Source organism: Ascaphus truei, chromosome 18, assembly GCF_040206685.1.
Source record: "Ascaphus truei isolate aAscTru1 chromosome 18, aAscTru1.hap1, whole genome shotgun sequence".
NCBI lineage: Eukaryota > Metazoa > Chordata > Amphibia > Anura > Ascaphidae > Ascaphus > Ascaphus truei.
In genome coordinates, this window is record NC_134500.1 from 17,562,655 (window position 1) to 17,585,508 (window position 22,854).

A 22,854-nucleotide genomic window follows, 5' to 3' on the forward strand; every position below is an offset into this window, starting at 1 on the left:
TGAAGGGGGAAGTGGTAATACACGCACCTGCAGCAAAGGGAGCGTGTCCGGAGTGTGGTATAAAGTGTTGCCAGGCCAGGTGTAGTAATGTAGTCAATACTTACCGGTACCGGTTGTAGAGATAGAGTGAAGAATGCCTATCCGAAGTCAAGGAGTGGAGAGCGGAGATAGGTTGTAGTCCAAGCCGGGTTCGAGGGGTATCAGAGAGAGCGTTGTCCAAGGAGTGCCGAAATCGAGAGCCAGAGGGGGTAGTCGTACGAGCCGTGTCAGAACCTGTGAAACCACTGAGAGAATCCAGAAGTACTTCCATACAGAGACTATGTCGAGCAAAGACTGAGAGCAGAGAGGAGCTAGATAAAGCAGGAAGGTCCAATTAGGAACGGAGGCGGGACAGGAAGAGCTACAGGGAGACACTGCAGATTGGTGCAGGCATAACAGGCCAGGTGAGACTTGTTGGTAACCCGAGTATGCCCGTGCGGCTTGCGGGGGCGGAGCCTGAGGTCCGGGGGACGGGAAGAAGAGTGTGCAGACTGAACGCGCTCTGTAACACGTGTATGCGTGTGGACTGAGCCAGTGGATGGTGCAGGTGAGCACGTGGGAGGGCGTGGAAGCGCCCGGCGCTGAGCAGGGGAATCGCCGAAGGAAGTGAGTGCTCTGTGTGGGGAGCGCGGAGAATGTCGATTCCTGACACTAGTTGAGCGAACACTGACCAGCTGGATTGTGCATCTCCATGAAGGCTATCCTTTTATATGCTTAGCCTGCAGTGCAAGTAAACATGATAATTGAGTGATCAATGCCTTCTTTTGTATTGAAATTAAACACGCAGACTTAGTAACCCCTTGCATTTGCATGTAAGCAAGAAAAGGATTATACATACCTGCCAATAATATGGTGCAGTTTGTTTCCACTATTACTCCACTTTTTTCAGGCTGATAAATATCCCACACAGCTCAGCTTTATTATATATACAGTAGACGATTGTTTTTTAGTGACAGAGACATTTCGATTCCACCAGTCAGGTCCGCCGAGAGCTTTCCCAGGGCCCCAGGACTACAGTCTCCATTGGGGTTTTGGGTTGTTGAGCACAGGGGGGGGGGGAGGGAGGGTGTCTGCTATCCTTTATCGGTGGCCGTGCAAGTCCTCCCATCTCAGTCTCACTCCCCTCTCCCTCTCTCACACACACATTCTTTCTATCGTTCTCTCCTTCTTCCTCTCTCCCCCCCTCTCCCTATTTCTCACTTTCACTGTCGCTCTTTCCTCTCTCTCCACCACCTCTCTCTCTCTCTCTTTCCTATCTCTCCTCTCTGTCTCTCTTTCCTCTCTTTCCTCTCTCTCCCTCTTCCTTCCTGTAAGTAACGATAATTATATTGCAATGTGTGAATCCATTATCAAGACAGTGTCAAGGTATATCGTATGCTGTCTGATAGTTCTTTCATTATATACATATTATATTGAATATTCTTAATTGGTATATTCTGATTAATGATCTCAGTTACATTGGAGAGTTATATTGAGGGTGCAGCAGTCAAGTTCTTTGTAGAGAAGCCCTGTTTAGGTTGACACTGAGTTATTATTGACAACTGTAGGTCCTAGCTGAGAGAAGAGGCTATGACAATTAGGTTGGATTAATAAGGAGGTCTGAGAATATTCCAATACATACGCCATATTTGGTTATTCTATGTATGGAGTTGTGGGCAGTTCCTATGACATCAGTTTGCAGCAGCAGGACCTAATTTGGAATAGAAATATATAGCAACATCTGATTCAAGGAATATTATCTCAATAAATATGTAGCAACAGGCTGAGAGGCAGGAGGAAGGAGCCGTACATCTTGATATCACCATGATGTGGGAATAGGTGGAGAGGCACAGGATGATTGATTCCATCAGGATGTGAGGACATAAGGATTCCACCATGGAGAGAGAGAGAGAGACGGGTTAAAACCAAGATGAAGGTAACAGCAGTTTTATCATGATATTAAGAATGATTCCACTCAGAAAGAAAGCTGTGCGACCATTTTTAAGAATACCATAACTTATTTGGAACGTCAACGGCCATTTTGTACTATTTTTATATAATTATCTTCAAAATAAACGTTTGTTTTTATGTGATGAACCAGAATTACTGAGGTCTATTATCCTGGAGTAATTTATAGAAAAAACAGGGCATTTAACACCTCCCTTTCGCTCTCTTTTCCCCGCTTTCTCTCGCTCTTCCCCCCCCCCTTTTTCTCTCTCTCTTCCCCCCTTTTCTCTCTCAGGAGCACCCTTCTCACCCCCCTCCCCCTCATTCTCTCCTCCTCTCTGTCTCACCCCCTCCTCTCTCATCCCCTCCATCCCAACAGTTATACAGACTAACAGTGAGGGCAGGACCACACAATCTGTTTCACAACCACTATATGATTGTGGGAGAGACTGAACCTATATAGAGCAGGGGAGGCCAACTCCAGTCTTCAAAGGCCACCAACAGGTCCGGTTTTAAGGATATCCCTGCTTCAGCACAGGTGACTCAATTAGTGGCTCAGTCATTGATTGAACTACCTGTGCTGCAGCAGGGATATCCTGAAAACCTGACCTGTTGGAGTTGACCACCCCTGCAATAGAACATGTCTCTGTTCTCTCTGAAGTGCTGTAGAACTATTCTTTCTTCTTATCCGTTTCAAAAAGTTATCGCGACCATTTAGTGCATTTGCAAAAGCGACATCAGTTTTAAACATTCAGCTGATATTTTTGTCATCTGTGGTGATGCACAGCCATCCAGAACGGAGCGTTTGTGCGGCTGCCAAAAAACACTAGTAATTACAGTTCTTAGGGTAATTGTGATATAACACATGTTAACATTACATTATAGTGGGATGCTGAGCAGATGGTTGTTTAACACAAAAGGGGTAGTACCAGTTTGTAGCATCCTGACAGACTTTGGCATGGTATCCCTTATATTTATCCTAGCTACAGTCAAATAATATCCGTTTGTAGTTGATGCTACTAAATCCAATAAGTGGCATTTTGAAAACCATCACATTAGAATAAAAGAAAATGGGAGTAGAAAATAAAAAGTGGCCGTTTCAAAGCAGCTGACGCGGGTAAGAAAATAATCGAAATAATCAAACGAAGAACTCTGGTCTTTGGGAACACGATCTCACTCCCAAAGTGCTGGCCAACTCTAGTCCCCAAGAGCTACCAACAGGTCAAGTTTTCAGGTTATCCCTGTTTCCGCACAGGTGGCTCAATCAGTGGCTCAATCTTCGACTGATTCAAACAATAAATTACTTCCGGCGCCCCAAGGTGAATTAAAAGTCTAGAAAACAAGTATAGGCAAATATGGATCAAATCATGTATTAGAGTCCAGTCGGGTAGGTCCAGATAAGCCTCTGATCGCCACGAGATGATCCTCAGGACATGTGAAGATAAACAGAGAAATCATAGTGTATACTGCTAGACTACTAATAACTAACAAAACATGGACAACAACACATAACATATACAAACATAAAAATACCCTTTTGGCTGCATAAAGCCTGTGGGCTTCTTTATAGATAGTCCTCATCTCTGATACCAGAAGCAACTCAATTCCAGTGTTTTGGGGAGGGGGGGGGGCTTTATATATACCTCCTACTGTCTCTGTACGTTCTTCCTACCAACAAAATTAGATTGTAAGCTCTTCGGAGCAGGGACTCCTTTTCCTAAATGTTACTTTTATGTCTGAAGCACTTCTCCCCTTTGTGTTATTTATTTTTTATACGATTGTCCCGTGTATTACTGCTGTGAAGCCCTATGTACATTAATGGTGCTATATAAATAAAGACATACATACATTGCATTTTCTTATCTATTTTAACTCCTTGCCTGGTGGCGAGGGTGTAATTAGAGATGGGAGATGTCAAAATCCGTTCCCCTGGAACCTCCCTTCAAAATCCATTCCACGGGGTAAAATCCGTCTGCGGATTGGGCATCAAGCAATCCGAGCGGATTAATCTGAATCCGCCATTGGATACAAGCTAGGTGGATTTTTAAGAATCCGCACTACGATTCCATATTGCATCAAAAATCCGCTCTCTCTACCCCCTCGTATTTAATCTGAATGCGACGTAATAACAATCTGACGGTGATGGATTTAAAAAAAAAAAAAGATACGGAAAAGCCGGATTGGTCTTTTTGAGACTGATCCGACAGACTGAAGGAACCAGACGATCCAAATATCACCCCCCCCCCAAAAAAAAATTAGCCCATTTCTAGGTGTAACACATTATCATCTTATTACACACCCCTCCATCTACCACAGGGAAAAGAGAGAATTCATATATAAAGACCACAAATGTGTTTAACGCAAACAGGTTTTTAGAACTGCTATTTTTAAACTAGATTTCTCAACAAATTATCAGCAACTGTATATTTCTTTATTTTTCTCCAAACTTATTTTCAGAGTATTTTGTCTGCAGTAGGAGGTGTTTCCCATTTCCCTGCCTTAGGAAATTCATCGCCTTTAAAAATGCAGTTTGGTTAAGGATGAATACTAAAATGATGCTTTCCACATTAACACCACTATAGTTTGGAAAAGATAATTTATATTGCGTAAAAATGTCATTTATGTTGTGTAAAAATAAATAAAACGTAAGCTCTGCTAAAAAAAATAAAAATAAAACATTAGCTCTGTATTTCAATGTTATTTACTTAATGTCACTGTAAGATTACTCACAACGATTTGAAAGAATGAATTTTGACAATAAATGTGCTGTTTATCTTATTTTCTCTAGGGGCCCCAAATGATTTTCAATGCAGCGAAGGACATTGGACAGTTATCTAAATTAAAGGTAATATTGTTTAATCAATGGTTAATCACTTGCCACAGTCACGTTGTGGTCTGCCTTTTTCCTGTTGCTTTCTCACACACGAGAAGTTCTTATCTGACTGCAGTAGTTGGTTCTTTGATGTTCATATTTTAAAGGCGGTATTAACATCTACAATGGACAAAGTGCAAACAAAACAGCAGCGCACCTTTCGCCTTATTTAAATCTGCATCTTCGGGTATTGTCGACAACTCACACAGTCAGCACAGTTTGTAGAATTAACAGTAATATGTTGGTGGCAGTACCTTCTGACATTTCGAAAGGCACCTGACACCAAACTAATATTGTTCATTTTACAGTAAAATGAAAATACACTAAGGCCCAGATACACAAAGCTCCGCTATTTAACCAGGCGTACACTCAAGGCCTTGTTCAGTGCTAACGGGGATCTTCAAAGATAACTAACGCAGTGTTAAGTGTTGTTTTCAGTTGAAACGAGGCCTGGTGTTACTATAATGCACATTACAGCTAATGATATGCAGAAGAGGTGTTCCCTTTAATGACAAATATCCGCAGAGCTCTATTATAGTTAACGCAGGGACTTAGCGATGTGTTACCTAGGTCATAGCTAAAGGTGGCTTTGGCTCCTTCCAGACACCGAATAATGGATTTTAGTACAGTTGCTATATATATATTTAAGCCTATAGGGAACCGTGTTAAAAATGGTTTTTGAAGCAAAAAGTTGCACTGTGTGCTCATTTGCATGTCATTCCCCAGAATCCCTTGCTGCAGTGGAAGTGCTGTGTGCTGGGTGATAATGGTGAAAGGCGGGGTTGCAGACCTGCCTAAGACATGCAGATGAGCATACAGTTGTATTTACATTTGCATATATATATATATATATAGTATGTATACAGGTATATGTGTATATGTATATACACACATATACATATACCCTCACATCAACCTTGAAACATAATGTGAAGAGACACCTGTGCTCAAAAAGGAGTACACCCGAGATACCTGGGAGATATGCTAATGCAGGGGTGGCCAACTCCAGTCCTCAAGGGCCACCATCAGGTCAGATATTAGGGATATCCCTGCTTCAGCACAGGTGACTCAATCAGTGCCTCAGTCATTATGACCTCAAGGACTGGAGTTGGCCACCCCTGTGCTAATAGGATATGCAAAGTATATATTAATTCAAGTACTGTAAATTATTTTAACGTAGGGGTTGAAATCCAAAGATTCCTGCGGTGCACAGCCAAATAGGGTAGAGGACCAGCAAGGTGTAGTTTAAAAATATTCTTTATTGAAACAGCATGGTACAGGGGACACACACTCTGACGCGTTTCGGACTGGTATAGTCCTTAGTCATAGAGCTGATCCGCGCCATTCATCCCCACTGATTTAAAGGGCTAAGCCCGCCCCCCTACGTCATCGCGCTCCCCGTTTTTGGCGCGAAAATCGCCGATGTATAATCTAATTGGCTGGGACTCCCAGCAAGTATAATTGCTAACTGCCGTATATATGTTTGAAGGGGAGTGATGTACATCCCCCTGCGTCATCGCGCTACTCATTTTGGCGCGAAAATCGCCAGACTATAGCCTCATTGGCTGAAGCTCCCAGCCAATAGGCACGCTAGCTGCCGTTGGTATGTGTGAGGATAAGGGGAGTGACGCGCATCTAACTTCAGCGCCCTGACCCCTCTACCGACACGTAGCGCGTCGTTGCTAAGTAACGAGTGTAAATAATAACAAAGAGTCCTCAATATATGGCTATGTAGTGCTAACAGGGAACCCAACTAACCAAAACTAACATAGTAAAAACATATTAAATCAAGTACAACAAGACATAAATAACATACAAATACATAATGTAGCGAATCTAAAATCTGAAATGGAGGTTGCATGTATAGATTGAGGACAAAAGTATTTCAAATATATTTATCGTGTTAATGTATAGAACTAATGTTATTGTTGATAATTGACTTTTAGTAATGCACAAGTTTTGATCTATGAATAAACATATGTCATGAAAATAATGTATCCATTTGAGGCAATTATTTTCTAGCTGAGTGAACAATATATCTGGTTTCTAACGTAAGGCAAGCAAGATTGTTATATGAGAATACAGTGGATATTTCATATTGCATGTTATCTAATACATTTGAATAAACGAAAGCTACTCTAATTTTGTGTGCTTTTATAGATTTAAGACCAAACATTAGGGCAAATCAGTCGATAGAATGGGCTCATTCATCCTTTTGAATCAAGTTAAAAAATGTTTGAGCTCCCAATCTTGATTCATGCCCCTGGGTGCCAATGTCCCAAGGGCATAAATCCAGAACATCTCCCTGCGGTTTAATGATGCTTCCCTGTGTCCTCCTCTAGGGTGTATAGAGATGTTCTCAATGGCACTATACGTAAGTGTTTTGATTGATCCTGAGGGACATTTGTTAAAGTGACGTGCTACCGGAAAGCGTTCATCGCTGTTCTTTATACTCCGGATGTGTTCTGTAATTCTTACTTTTAAAGCCCTAATGGTCCTGCCTATATAGCCACTTCCACATGCACATTTCAGTAAATAAATTACAAAGTTGGTGTTGCATGTCATAAATGACTCTAACCGGTAAATTTGCCCTGTATGGACATCCCTTACTGATTTTAATGGTTCAGCATATCTGCAGAGATTACATAGGCCACATTTAAAGAATCCCTTGGGTAGAGGTTTTGTATTTTTAGCTTTTGACTCAAACAGACTAGGAGATACATAGTTGCCGATGGTTTTGGCTTTCTTGAATACCATTCTAGGTTTTTGTGTGGTATAGGGATCCAAATCTGTATCTAATTTTAAGATTCCCCAATGTTTTTGTAGTATGTGTCTAATCTGTTCTGCTTGTTTTGAGAACGTGGTTATGAACAGTGGACACTGGTTGTTAATATTATTATTTGGTGTCTTTTTGGGGTTCCTCTTTTTTAAGAGGTACTCCCGATTTGATTCTAGGGCATAATTAAATGCACTCTCCAGATCTCTCTCTACATAACCACGATCTCTGAATCTTTTCTTTAGATCCTCTGCCTGTACCAAAAAGGATTCTCTTGTGGAGCATAGGCGTCTTAACCTCAGAAATTGTCCTTTTGGTATTCCCTTTATAAGTGGTCTTGGGTGGGCACTGTTTGATCTGAGCAGGGAATTTTTTGAGTTTATCTTCCTGAAGATGTTAGTCTGTATTTTCTGACCAACATCAATATACAAATGTAGGTCTAAAAAGTCAATCTGTGAGTCACTATGACAGTGTGTGAATCTTAAATTATACGTATTGGCCTCAAGATATTCAAAGAAAGCATGTAAAGTGTCATCATCCCCATTCCAGATAAATAATAAGTCGTCAATGAAGCGACGATAGAAAATAATATTATCTCTAAAAGGGTTAGTGTCACCAAAAATGTAGATAGATTCCCAAAATCCCATATAAAGATTTGCATATGATGGTGCAAATGACGTGCCCATTGCTGTGCCTTGTGACTGTAAATAAAATTGTGAATCAAACATAAAATAATTGTGTTGTAACAAAAACATCACCGAATCTAACAAAAAAGTGGTTTGTGCAAAATTTAAATTAGAGTGATTAAGAAAGTGACTGATTGCTCTCGTGCCCAAAGTGTGATCAATAATCGTGTATAAGGAGGTTACATCGAGCGTGACCCAAGTGTAACCATTAAGCCATTGGATTCTCTGAATATCTTGAAGCAAATTCGCAGAGTCCCTTAGATAAGCGGGTAATGTTTTTACCAGAGTTTGTAAAAAATAATCAACGTATCTAGATAGACCATCTCCCAAAGATCCAATACTCGATATAATTGGTCTGCCAGGAGGACAGACTAAGGTTTTGTGGATCTTTGGGAGATGGTGAAAAATAGGTACAGTTGGGAATGGATTATACAAATAGGTTGACTCACGACTATTGAGTACTCCCAATTCCCTGCCCAGATCAAACAATTCACGGATCTCTACTAGATATGACCGTGTAGGATCTTTATCCAACTTACAATATGCCTGAGTGTTAGACAGCTGTCTCATGGCCTCTGTACGGTATGCTTCCGTATGCATAATAACCACTGCTCCCCCTTTGTCCGCATTTTTGATTATAATGTCAGACTTCATTAAAAAAGAGTTCAGATTTATTCTATCTTCTTTGGATAAGTTGTCAAAGGAAGGAACAGTGAATATATAGCCCTTGGCAAGATCCTGTAGATCCTTCTCCACTAGCCTCTCATAGGTCTGTAAATGAGGACCCTTGGAGAATGATGGACAGAAAATGGACTTATTCCTAAATTGTGTGTGTTTGGTACCACTCAAAAATGAAAACTGCTCCTCAGTACTCATGGAATCTGAAATAATGTCATCTCTTTCAAGATCTAACATGTCCTGAAGTACCCCATACTCTTTAAAAGAAAATCTCTCCACCTGAAGCTCGTCGACTGTCTGAGAGGGGTCTGTAAGATCCCTGTCAACCAGTGGAGGAGGTTCAGGGAGAGATTTATCTTTAGATGCAAAACATTTTTTTAAAGACAGTTTGCGGACATATTTTTGTAGATCAATAACAGTGTTGAACAAGTTGAAGTCGTTCATAGGGGCGAAGTTGAGGCCCTTGTTCAACACGGCTATTTCACCCTCTGGAATGGTTATCCCTGAAATATTAATGACGTTATGGTCTTCCATCCAGGGTCGATTTTTCTTTTCTTTTGTGCCCCGTCTTTTATTCGAGCGCCTTGTCCCTTTGTGGAGTTTTTTGACGCCTTTTGACTCCTCAAGTCATATGATGTGGATGCCTCGCCATGTTTCATATTCCGGGTTTCATAATCAGTATTCTCGCCGTATCTATCTGTATCTTCATCCGTGGAGAAGGATACTGTATGTTGACGGCTTTCTCCATCAGAGATGTCCGATATGCTGGATGTTTCTGCAGATTTTTTTAGAATAGACCTTTTTGGTGTAGATCTTCTGGATCTATCTTTTTTGTTGTTGCTCTGGACTCCTTTTTGACCAAATTCCTGGCGTGCAGTATTTCTTGATGGTGGAGGTCTCTGCCAAACGTAGACTTGGTGACGCTCGTAATCAGTACGATCCCTTTCAAATTTTTGCTGTTTTTTTAGCATAATTTCACCCTCCACTTTCTCCACATTTTTTGACAACTTTTTATCCAAAGCTTGGAAATCTTCCATTTCTTTAAATGTGTTGAGTTTCTGCTGTAGGTCTTTTATGTTCTTCTTCACAATTATCCTTTCTTGGATTTTTGTTTTAATGATCAAGCCCATTAATTTCATGGAACATTCGTCTAATGTACTAATCCATTCTTGTTCGAAATCTTTGGATGGAAATCCAAAAGACGGCGTCTTTTTGACGCGAAGACCTCTGGGGATCCTTTTCGTAAGGACATAATTATCAAGTGTGGTAATGTCCCACCAGAGTCTTATGTTGGTTAACAGTGTTTTTTCCAATTTAGTGAAGTAAAGTTCCAAATCAGCATTATCTTCAACCATATCAAGGGGGACATTATCAAATAAATATGCTGCCCTGCGCCTTCTCCCTGAATTGTCCGCACATTTGTGTACAAAGGTTTCATTCACAAATCCCTCCGATTCAGAACCTTCCATGTTGTCCTCCATTCACAGAACAAGTCACCCAGGTACCAATATTAAAAATAGAAAAAATAACAAATATACACCGTCAAACTGACTTAAGCTGGTCCCTACATATATATGATTGTATGATTGCTTGTTGTCATCCTCAGATGAGCGACTGTGTAAGTAACGTAGTCGGTGGTTTGGGGTATAAGTCCCAATCACAGTGCTCAATCCAATTCTGAACCTTTAGACAATAATGAGTATAAGTCCACATATCATGGTGACAGGAACCTGTATCAGCCAGCAGGTAGAATAATGAGACCCAGTGCTATATGAAATGCAGCAAGAAGACACTCAGTGTAATGGCAATAGTCCATGTGTCATAATAAAATGAAGGGATAACATACCGTTGTTATATGGGACTCGGCCATACCAAACCCTTAAGCTGCAGCACTATTCCAGGTCATCCAGTATCCCTGCGAGGGAGAAATATACTCACAGCAGGCTTGTTCCAATACAGCGTGCAGCACGCTCAATATTCACGTAGGGGTTGAAATCCAAAGATTCCTGCGGTGCACAGCCAAATAGGGTAGAGGACCAGCAAGGTGTAGTTTAAAAATATTCTTTATTGAAACAGCATGGTACAGGGGACACACACTCTGACGCGTTTCGGACTGGTATAGTCCTTAGTCATAGAGCTGATCCGCGCCATTCATCCCCACTGATTTAAAGGGCTAAGCCCGCCCCCCTACGTAATCGCGCTCCCCGTTTTTGGCGCGAAAATCGCCGATGTATAATCTAATTGGCTGGGACTCCCAGCAAGTATAATTGCTAACTGCCGTATATATGTTTGAAGGGGAGTGATGTACATCCCCCTGCGTAAATTATTTTAACTCTTGTAAAATTGGATTCTCTCTGGCCACCTTCAGGTAAGACGGGCGTAACATGAGTCATGTTATACTAATGCAAGGCAGTGCTACCATAACATGGTGTTAAGCCTATTCTAATGAGATCAGTAACGGCCATTGTTTTTGTGAATCATTAGCTATGTGGATTCGCTTTAACCTCTGGTAAAATAGCGTCCACTGCTGATTTTGATAACATGATTTTGTGAGCCCTGATAACGGAACTTGGTGGGTCTGAGCCTAAGAAGCCGATTTAAGCAAGACTAAAGGTGTGCTACTACTTTTGTACTAAGCAGTGCTACAGGTGCAACTGCCTGTTGTAGACTGCTTGCCAAGGAAAATCCGTGACCATCTCGCAGTAACTCGTGAGATGGTCCACAGCGGCTGTAATGGCCAATCGGATTAAAACAATGGGGGTCCCTGAGTTTGAATGGGACTCGCAGCCCAGTAGGATTCACACAGCGCGAGTCCCATTCAAATGCACGGACCCCCGCTGTGTTAATCCGATGGGCCATTCATCTGGCTGCAGGAATCTCGCAGCATGGGATGGGTTTAAGTGCAGAATTCTCAAGGCAAGCGGTCTACAACTGGCTGTTGCAGCTGTACTTCATAAGACAACCTCTGGCATCGGCAGACACCCGACATCCCATTTGCTTTGATGTGCAGTATGGTGTTTTCCAAGGCCAGAAGGTGGCTTGGTAAGTATGGCCCTATCTGCTCTATGAGCCCAGCTGCAGTTCTTCTATTTACAGTGCTAAAAATGAATTCCATTCAACATTGAAGAGCTCATTTATGAAGTGGCAGTGGCAGTCACTTGTATAATATTGACTGATGCTTTACAAATAAACTGCCCACCTTTATTTTCAGAAGAGCGCCATATATCCATTTCAAAGACACAGATAACCGGTATCTCTGCAACCTGTCCTCCAACTCAGAACATCAGCTTGATAGATGGAACTGTAGGCTGCAAGCATCCAAACCTTATTCAGCCAATCTAGAGTAGAAGGCACAGATGGCATTCCTTTACATTGTAGCAAACAGGATAAGGTGACACGGGTCTGCATTAATGACTCCTATGTTAATCACCTACCACAGTTAACCTGTCAAGGCTGTGGTGCCCGTTCCAAAAATTGCCCTCTGGTAGTTGGCAAAAATGAGCACTTCCACTTTAACAACAACATCATTATTTATTTATTTATTCAATATTATTTCCTTTAATTGACAATAAATCATCGATTGCAATCCAAAGTTATGTTTAATATAAGTTGCATTCTGTTCAACACTACAAATTGCAGTTCATAACAACATATGGCTTCCTCCTGGGATCAGCTTATGTTCTGCCAGTAGTACCGGAGGATAAGCCAATTTGTTCTGCTCATTGCCCATAAAGGAAATCTAATAGGACTCTGTGTATTGACTACATTGGAACAAGTTGCAGCTCTACCAGCAACCAATAAACGGTCTCTCTTTGTAAAACAGATATCAGGGAGTCTCCAAGAAAAATATTTTAGCGTAAAGTAATGTTCCGTAGAATTAATTTTTGTTTCTAGATAAAAATGGCTTTCTGATGGACATGGACATGGACATGACATAGAAAAAGCAATGTTCCAATGTATTATTGCAGAGCAAGTGCTAAATAGTGTAAAGAGATTTATCTACATGGTACTCAATATGATAGTTAGTATTCCATGAAAACTAAAATGTGCCCATAAAGCAGTCTTAAATCCCTGGAATTGGTATTACAATGTTACAATTAACTGCATGCAGACGTGTTTTTAAACCAAGATTTGTGTCATTGGGGCTTATTCAATGAAGTGCGATAGAACCAATTTGATACCAGTGCACGGAACCTCCCATTCAAGTCAATCAACAATATCGCACTTTATTAAATAAGCCGTATTGGGTATCATTAATAGGAGAAAGAACGTGATTAGAATTGTGGGAATCATTTAGTGGTGAAGGCTCATATTTCATGCTCAGATACTACAGTAATTTGATTAGTCGTCAAAATGTATTACATTGAAAGGCATCTTTTTTTAAGTGAATGTTCAAAGAAAGGAGGTACATTGTGTAACCCTAATTTTACATTACAATAATAGTGGATAAGAAAAAAAAGGTTTATTACTGTACCTACAAAAAACGATGAGCATTTCAGGTCAATTATATTTTTGGTCCATTTTGTGTTTTTGTTAATTAAGCCACATTGCCACTCAATGTCTTCTGGATAAATGGCTTTTCGATGAAGGTAAATATTGTATGAAAGAAAGGAAATTAATTGGATGTGAAGCAAATGAACATGTATTATTTTCTGGAATATAAAAGGGTTGGATGTGGCTGTAAAACTGCTAAATCAGTGGATGGTTTCCAGAATGTTGCACATTCTCAATAGACCGTGTGTTCCTGTCTGTTATAACAGAAAAACTTGTTTTCATTAACTGCCGTGCTATAAAACTTAATAGGAGAACGTCATCATTTAAGTTCAGAAGGTTACATTGCTGTTTACCTTTTAGTGACAATTTGCTACGATGATTGCCGAGTTAAAGTGTGTATAGCATGTCAAGAGAGACATTTGTTAGCACCTCACCTGATTAATTTCTTCCAATCATTTCTGCATCAACTAAAATATGAAAGATGTGTGATTATGGCAACTAAAATTGCAAATGTGTAGGCTTGTGAAGCCACATTCCCCATGAAGTGTTTAAAACCATTAATCTGAGCACAGTTTAAAACACTCTGAGCAAGGGGTAGACTCTTCTTGATAGCGGTTAGCTTTCTTCTTTTAGCTTTGTTCATCGTAGACAGTGATCATTTTTAATGAACTAATAAAAGCATCCTCCATGGATTTCATGGTGTATACAGAGCCTCACTGTGTGGCGTACTCATAAAGAAGAAACAATGCAGAGAACATGAACAACAAACCGTTAAATACTTAAAAAGCTCTGTACACACACATACTGTACTGTCCATCTTTGGGGATGCCTCTGGTTCATTTAATGGTACCACAATCTACAACCAAGTTAGGCTTCTTCAGGACCCCTATGGCTTCTACAACTTTCTTATGGCATCTTATGAGTGCCTAATTTTTAGGTACAGGGTGCAAAATGCTTTTACTTTCTAAAGTCTTTCCCATTTACCTAAAATTGTGAAACGCGTTACAACTGTATGTAAATGTATTGGCTATGAGCACAATTTAAGGAAATGGCATTTAAAATACATGGAATCTAACTGTACTGAACATATACGTACAGTATAGTGCAACACTGAAATGGACAATTGTACATATTAATACAGTAGATATACTGTACTGTATGCAACTAGAATGAAATACATTTTTATTTTTAATTCTTGAGCCACAAGATGTGATTATTCTCCAAATGTGGAACTCTATTCACTCGCTATATCGCAAGCTTATTATTAGTGTTCGGCAAAAATATTTAAATTGGCTCCAAAAATGAATTATTCCTCCTGCCAAACAATCTCAATCTGGTTAGTTGGCAAATTAAAAAAAATAGTTTTGCAAATCGCGGCAAAATAAAAACCGGTGTGTGTTTTACACTACACATGGTACAGTACGTGTGCATTGGTAAATTGCCAGTATTTTCCAGCAAGAAGTAGGAATGATAGTTATTAGTGGAAGAAAAAAAAAAGGAAGCTGACTAAGCACATTGTGCGAAACGCGTAGAGGTCACGACAGGTCACTCTGAGCGTATGCTGATAGGCTGAGACGACGTTTGCAGGAAGCTCTGGCGGTGGCAACATTTCTGCGGCGGCGTGGTCCGGACCGCAGAACCCGCTTGGGGCTTCAGTGTAAGTCTCCGTCTCCCCTTTCAGCCTCAGGCAGCTGTTCAGCTATCATTTTAGCTTCATTCTGGGTACATGCATCCCGTTTTTTTGAACATTGTATTTTTATTATCTGTTATGTTGGTTATAGATTTAGTTTAATTAGATACATAATTCATGTGGTTTTTGTTTATTGTTACTCAAACCCGGATCTATAGACTTGGTGTACTGAGGTGGGGTTGGATTCCCTCAGTTATTTTTTGTTTTATTAATTAATAAATATTTTACATTATTTTAATCCCTGGTGCGCATTGTGTGCATTTTTCTTCTTTTCATCTCAAGGTGTCCCCCATTTTGGGGGTCACCTTGCTCTAGGAGCTCATTGGGGAGACGCTCTACACACATGCTGCAAGGGGATTAATGCTTCCAGCAAAATATATACCTGCAGCACGAGCGCTGAATTTCCTACATTCTCGGCTTCTAAGCTTAAATACTGTTTGCGCCAACATCCAGCCCCACACCTGCTATTAGTCGCCGAAACAACTTAGCGCTCATGAACTGCAGGGATTCTGTGATAAAACGGCTTGAGCTCATTGTTATTTCCCATTGTAGTATCTTGCATGGCAATTAAATAAACAGTGTAATTAATAGACAAGGACACACGGATTTCAATCATAAAGAATTTATTTTGCCATAGAACATGTGTTCTATGGCAGCAGTGCACAAACTGGGGGAGATATTTTTTTTTGGGGGGGGGAGCGGCGCGGGTGGTTGCAGAGGTCCCGCGCTCTTCCCCAAGGCATTTAAATGAAATGCCGGGGGACCGCGCGAGGCCTCTGCAACTTCTCATTACCGAGGTTCAGCAGGCTTCAGTACGCGTGACCATGGGGTCATGTCATGTCACGGTTGCCACGGTAACGGGACATCAAATGACGCCGTGGGTTACGTGACGCCGCACGTGGTAAGGGAGGGGGCGCACCTACAGGAGAGCAGGCAGGGGGGGGGGCACAGCAAATAAAGTTTGCGCGCCCCTGCCCTATGGCACAATACATTTTTTATGATTAAAATCGTGTGGCCTTGTCCATTAATTACATTGGATATATTGGAAATGCCGGTCTTCCCTGGGACTAAGGAGCACCGGTAAATGTATCACAATGTTATTTTTCTTTGGGGTGCAGCAAACATCCCTACTTTTGCAAAGAAATAAACAATACATCGGTTCCACCTAATGGCATATTTTGGAATAATATATTATATCGTTACATAGTAGACGAGGTTGAAAAAAAGACGCATGTCCATCAAGTTCACCTTGCCTTAATTTTATATTGAAAGCAACGGATAAAATGTATTCATGTAAACGCTTATAATGGAATCCGTTCGTTTTCAGGACCATGTCATTCGAGAGGAAGCCAGAAGCCTTACTCCCCGGCAGTGTTCAATCATGGAAGTTGTACTAGCCACAATTAAGGTACAGTTTTGTGGACTTTACATCCATAACCAACAGTGTCTTGCATATACTGAAGTAGGCATTTCAATAGCCGATTATTAAAATGAAATATATATATACTCAAAAACAAATAGTCGATACCGTTCTGTGGCTAACGAAATGCTTTTATTTGTGAGAGCTTTCGAGATACACCGATCTCCTCTTCGGGCGATGTTACAGTTGATTAACCCCAAAAAACTCTCTTTGAAACAAGGCAATTGGAATGTTATCTGTGGGTCAAGCCTACACATCCCCCCTGTGCAGTATGGGATTTATGACTTAAGGCAGGGGTGGGAACCTTTTTTCTGCCAAGGGCCATTTGGATATTTATAACATCGTTCGCGGGCCATACAGACACAGACAGGCACACAGGCAGGCACACAGCAGGCATGTAGGCACACAGACCCCCGCCCCCCTACCTCTGGTAGTTGCTGCTGCTGGGGGGATTGTGTAGGGCGGATGCTGGGGTAAGTGCGGGGGGAACTGCTGGAAAAGCATGGGGGAAGTGCGGGGAATTCTGCGGGGACTGCTGCGGGGGGAGTGCGGGGGAAGTACGGTGACTGCTGGGGGATCACTGGGGCTAGTACGGTGGCTGCTGGGGAACGTGTAGGGCTGCCGGCGCCACACACCACCTCCTTCCTCCTCCCGTTCAGGCGCGCGCCAGCCATTTTTTTTAAATTAGCGCGCCCCGGTTATAGCAGTTGCCTTAGCAGGGCCAGACCAAATTATTTCGAGGGCCTTATACGGCCCTCGGGCCTAACGTTCCCCACCCCTGACTTAAGGTGTTAAATGGTCCCTGAATGCTTGCGATGTAAGGGAATGCATGTGTGTATGTGTGTATGCGTGTGTAAATCTAAATCTCTGGATGTCCCAGCTTCAGCACAGGTGGCTCAAAGACTGAGCCTTCTGTGCCGAAGCAGGGATACCCTGAAAACCTGACCTGCTTGAGAACCAGAGTTGAGCCCCCCTGGCCTAAGTCACAAGGGTGTGATCTGTAAGTTGAAGGCACGTGTTCTTGTATAGCGCTGCTAGTTTTACGTAGCACTTTACAGAGACATTTTGCAGGCACAGGTCCCTGCCCCGTGGAGCTTACAATCTATGTTTTTGGTGCCAGGCACAGGGACCTAAGGTGACTTGCCCAAGTTCACATGGAGCCGACACCGGGAATTGAACCAGGTTCTCCATGCCAGTCAGTGCCTTTACTCACCGAGCCACTCCTTCTCCATATATATATATATATATATACAGAAGGAGACAAGCGACAGGGTTCCTTTGGTGGTCACATATAACCCACACCTAGGAGCCCTACGCAAGATCGCCAGGAAACTACAACCCATCCTCCAGGAAGATACAAGACTGCAACAGGTCTTCCCTGAGGCACCCTTATTATCATACAGAAAACCCCATAATCTCAAGAATATTATGGTGAGGAGTAAAGTATTCAGCAGTACAATTGAATGCGGGACAAAACCATGCCAGGACCCAAGATGCAAAACCTGCGCAATGCTCTACACAGCGGACACAATACAAATACCACACAAGAATCGGGAATACAAAATCAGAGGAAGGTTCACCTGTTCCTCCAGCAATGTCGTGTACCTCATCATGTGCATGAAATGCCCAGGGGGCTGCTACTACATAGGTGAGACAGGACAGGGGCTAAACAAGAGAATGAACCTGCATCGCCACAGCATCACACGCGGAACAAGAGACAGTCCTGTTGGCGAACATTTCTCTGACTCTGGCCATAAGATGAACGATCTGAGGGTTGCCATACTCAAAGGGAATCTTAAAACCCCGAAAGAGAGACGGTTACATGAATACAAATTTATGCAACTGTTCGGGACACTTAGCAGTGGCCTAAACAGAGATCGAAATTTTATGAGTCATTACTGACACTAGCGAACTCTCTTCCCATGAGCGCTAAAGGCCATGTCTGTACATACTGTGCTATATGTATGCACACACAGCTGTCTCTCACACATACTAACACTCCTTATTTTTCCATCCATATACACCAATAGGGACCACATAGTATCCACACACACTTTTAGTTGTGCTACAAACTCTCACATTTCCACACCCACCCACACCATTTATATCCCTCTCACTCCACACACACCTTGTGTAGAGCACTGTTTATACTGTGGGCTCTCCATTCATTTTTATTCACACTGATACACATACACACTCTTTCTTCACTTGCTTTCAGTTACCCTTTGACACCTCTAGCCATAAAACACATCCACACCGGGGGAAGGACAAGCACAGATAACATTCCAAGAGACACTGTTTTTAAGTTATCCTTGCTTCATTCATTGTAACATCGCTAGAAGAAGAGATCAGTGTATCTCGAAAGCTCGCACAAATAAAAGCCACAGAACGGTATCATCTATTTATTTTTTGATTTTATATATATATATATAACACGTCTTATGATATTATCTTGATGTAACATAGATCCGCAAAATAATAACAAGTAACATAGTGTATTTAAAGAAATGTCACCCCATCCTTAAGCCCCATGTGTTGCCCTAAAAAGCTAATTAAATAACCCATGCAGACCATTTCCTGCTGTTACTGAAGCAGCCGAAGTACACGCGGACCAGACATTGTGTGCACTTGATTTGTTGCATTTATGGAAGCAAAAGAAGACGGCCACTCTCAGTAAAATGTTTTTGGGTTAAATGAAACATATGTACATACATTTTTCCATATCGTAACCCAACTCTTTTTCACACAGCTTAGAGCAGGGGTGCGCAAACTTTTCAGTCTGCGCCCCCCCCTGCCTGCTCGCTCGCGCCCCCCTCCCTGTCTCCGGCGTCAAGTGACACCATGGGGGTCAAGTGATGTAACGTTGCCATGGCAAGGTAACGTCACGCGACACGGCGTTGTCATTTGACGCTGCTTTGCCATGGCGACGCGTCGCCGAGGACATGGTAAGGGAAGTTGCAGAGGCCTCACGCATTCCCCGGCATTGAATCTAATTGCCTTGGGGAAGAGCGCAGGACCTCTGTAACCACCGCTCCCCCCACCCCCTGGAAAATCTTGCGCCCCCCTGGTTTGCGCACCCATGGCTTAGAGCAAAATTAGTTATAAAGCTGGGTACCGATAGGGAGATTGGGCCATGGGGAAGGAGGCGCATTCCTTACGTCATTGCACCAGGAAATGTGGTGCATGGCTCAGAGCTAACTAATGCGATCTAGGACATTTGGTCGCGGCTGTTTCGCTGCAGCCAAATTGACCGCCAGCATTTTGCAGCCACTCACCTTGATGCCCAGACAATCAGCCACCGGTTGCTTTGGGAAGTCCCTAACCTTAACCCCCTACCCTAACCACTAAAACCCAAAGATTAACCGCCTACCAAAACCACTAAATCCCAAAGGTTAAGCCCTACCCTAACCACTAAATCCCAAATATTAACCCCCTAACCACTAAAGCCCAAAGATTAACTCCCTACTCTAACCACTAAATCCCAAAGAATAAACGCCTACCAAAACCACTAAATCCCAAAGGTTAAGCCCTACCCTAACCACTAAATCCCAAAGATTAGCCCCGTAACCACTACAACCCAAAGATTAGCCCCGTAACCACTACAACCCAAAGATTAGCCCCGTAAACACTAAATCCCAAAGATTAGCCCCGTAACCACTAAAACCTAAAGATTAACCCCCTGCCCTAACCACTAAAACCGAAAGGTTACCCCCCTACCCTAACTACTAAATCCCAAAGATTTACCCCCTACCCTATCCACTAAAATCCAAAAATTAACCCACTAACCACTAAAACCCAAAAGTTAATCCCGTATCCTAACCACTAAAACCCAAAGATTAACCCCGTAACCACTAAATCCCAAAGATTAATCCCCTACTCTAACCACTAAATCCCAAAGATTATCCCCGTAACCACTAAAACCCAAAAATGAACCCCCTACCCTAACCACTAAAACCCAAAGGTTAACACCTACCCTAACCACTAAAACCCAAAGGTTAACACCTACCCTAACCACTAAATCCCAAAGGTTTACCCCCTAACCACTAAAACGCCTAAACGCTTGCTTTATTTTAGAAGCGACCAGTGGCAGAGGTTCCAGCGGCTCTCCATCACACCTCTTAGAAACGTGTTTTAAGCAGCTGAAAAAATGTAACGCATCACGCTTTTTATACATTGATTGCCCCCCGAGATTAATTGACCTTAGTTTGTGTAAAACAGCTCCTATAATAGTAGGTTTGTAATATTTCCTAAGCATATTTTGGTGAGAAATGTTACATAATGTGGCAGGTGAAGGATTGAGAGATTTTGTGTAATCCATAAAAAGTTGATTTGTGTTGGAAAAGGTATTATGCTTCTGAAATATTAAACAAGGCTACTTTGAGTCCTGCCATTTTGCACACACTGATGCAGGAGAGAATCAATTTCCCAGTCTACTGTAGTCTATGCCTCCTCAATTCACTGGAGTGATAACTCTGTTGCATCTGACCTTTATTCGTTCAGAGCTGTGATCTGGAGAATGTGGTATCTATAGTCTGCTGTGTGAGAGTATAACATATTGCTTTACAATTTTATATACAGCACCACAATAGCATCAAAAACTGATATCCAGTGTCATTTCTCATCCCTTATTTTTAAATGTTATTATTTAATATTTTATTCGTTTTTTTTCTTTTCTTTATGCGTGTGTTGTACATCTTTATTTTTTCAGATCACAATACCCTCATCCTATATACAGTAGACCAGGGGTGGTCAACGCCAGGTTTCAAGGATATCCCGAAGACTGAGCCTCTGATTGAGCCACCTGTGCTGAAGCAGGGATATCCTTAAAACCTGACCTGTTAATGGTCCTTGAGGACTGGCCGTGACCACTCCTGCAGTAGACCATTACTCTGTGTTATAGTACATCACTCCAATGGGTGCCTCAAAGTTGCAAATCTCATAATTCTCTTGGATTCTCTCCCTTACAGTACCTACAAACACTTATACATATCAGTGCCCACACACTTACCCCACAATACATTGAGACGTTCATTTACTTTGAGAATTTGAGAATTCACTTCCAGGTTCTAACTCACTACAAAAGTCACTGAAAAGTGAAATCAGTAGTTGCTTGGGGCATGTGAAGTTAATTTAACCCACTCAGCTTCTCCTATGGAAATCCTTGCACTCCTTTGCAGTCCCCAGGTTAATGTCTGGTTAAACCAACTTACCAGCTTCATAGTGCAAAGCCAGTAACCAACCTCACACAGATGAGACCCAAGAGGTTGAGAAAACTGTCTCTGAGTAGGTTTACAGATTGTGCACTTCTTTAACCCTGGCTGTGCTGAAAAGTTGTGTAATGCGGCAGGTATAAACTTGTAGGGGTCCATGTTAAAATGGATAAGGCTGCGAACCCGCTGCGGCCGGCGGGGCGCGTGGCCGCGGACCACCAGACCCTTGCCCAATGGTCCCTGCCCCCTCTGCCTCCTTCCGGCAGGGCTGACTACGTACTGTGACGCGTCAGCCGGCCGATGCTGCAAGATCCTAGTGATTTTCGGCGCTGACGCGTCACGTGGTACGCGAGTCAGCCAATGGGGAGGAGGGGAGGGAAGGGAAGGAGCTAGATGGGAGGCGCCTTGGGCGGGGAGCAGGGAAGGAGCTGCGGGTTAAAGTGTGTGAGTGTGTATGTATATATATGTGTGTGTGTGTGTGTATGTATGTGTGTATATATGTATGTGTATATGTGTGTGTATGTGTATGTGTGTGGGGGGTGGACGGCACCACGATCAGATCCCGCCCCCCTCCCTCCCACTCCCCTCCCACTCCCACCCCCCTCCCGCTCCGGCTCCCGGCTCCCTACAGACCGCATATCGCGGTCTGTGTCTGTCAGCGCCCGCCTGTCTGCCGTGTGGGCGCGCTGACTGAGGGAGCGGGGCCTTAGCCTAAGAAGTAAACAGTGACTCACTGACTGCTCATTTGCATGTCATTACCCAGAATTCCTGGCTGCAGTTGAAGCACTGTTTGGTAAGCAATAATGATGAAAGACAGGGTTGCAGACCTGTGTGAGACATGCGAATGTGCCCACAAGTGATATGTTTTTTTTTATCCCCGAGACCAAAACACAGTTGTATAAGATTTCAAAAACCCAGCGACCAATTATACTTTTTGAGATAACTGACAACCATCCCATTGATAAAACCAAGTGCATTCCAATACTTGCCAAATCCCCCCCCCCCAAAAAAAGAAAAGGGGGTCAATCCAACCTAACTACTACAAGTAATGATACACATCAAA

General features: G+C 42.4%; 1 protein-coding gene across 6 annotated transcripts in view; it reads left to right on the top strand.

Annotated features, from left to right (window-relative positions):
- The window catches only part of UNC13C (unc-13 homolog C), a 343,863-nt gene that overhangs the window by 267,194 nt on the left and 53,815 nt on the right, over positions 1–22,854 (top strand). For all 6 annotated transcript variants that reach the window (XM_075575720.1, XM_075575726.1, XM_075575723.1 and 3 more), the window contains 2 exons: positions 4,754–4,810; positions 16,489–16,569. In XM_075575720.1, the coding sequence (XP_075431835.1) occupies positions 4,754–4,810; positions 16,489–16,569 (138 nt within the window). The remainder of the gene's footprint in view (positions 1–4,753; positions 4,811–16,488; positions 16,570–22,854) is intronic.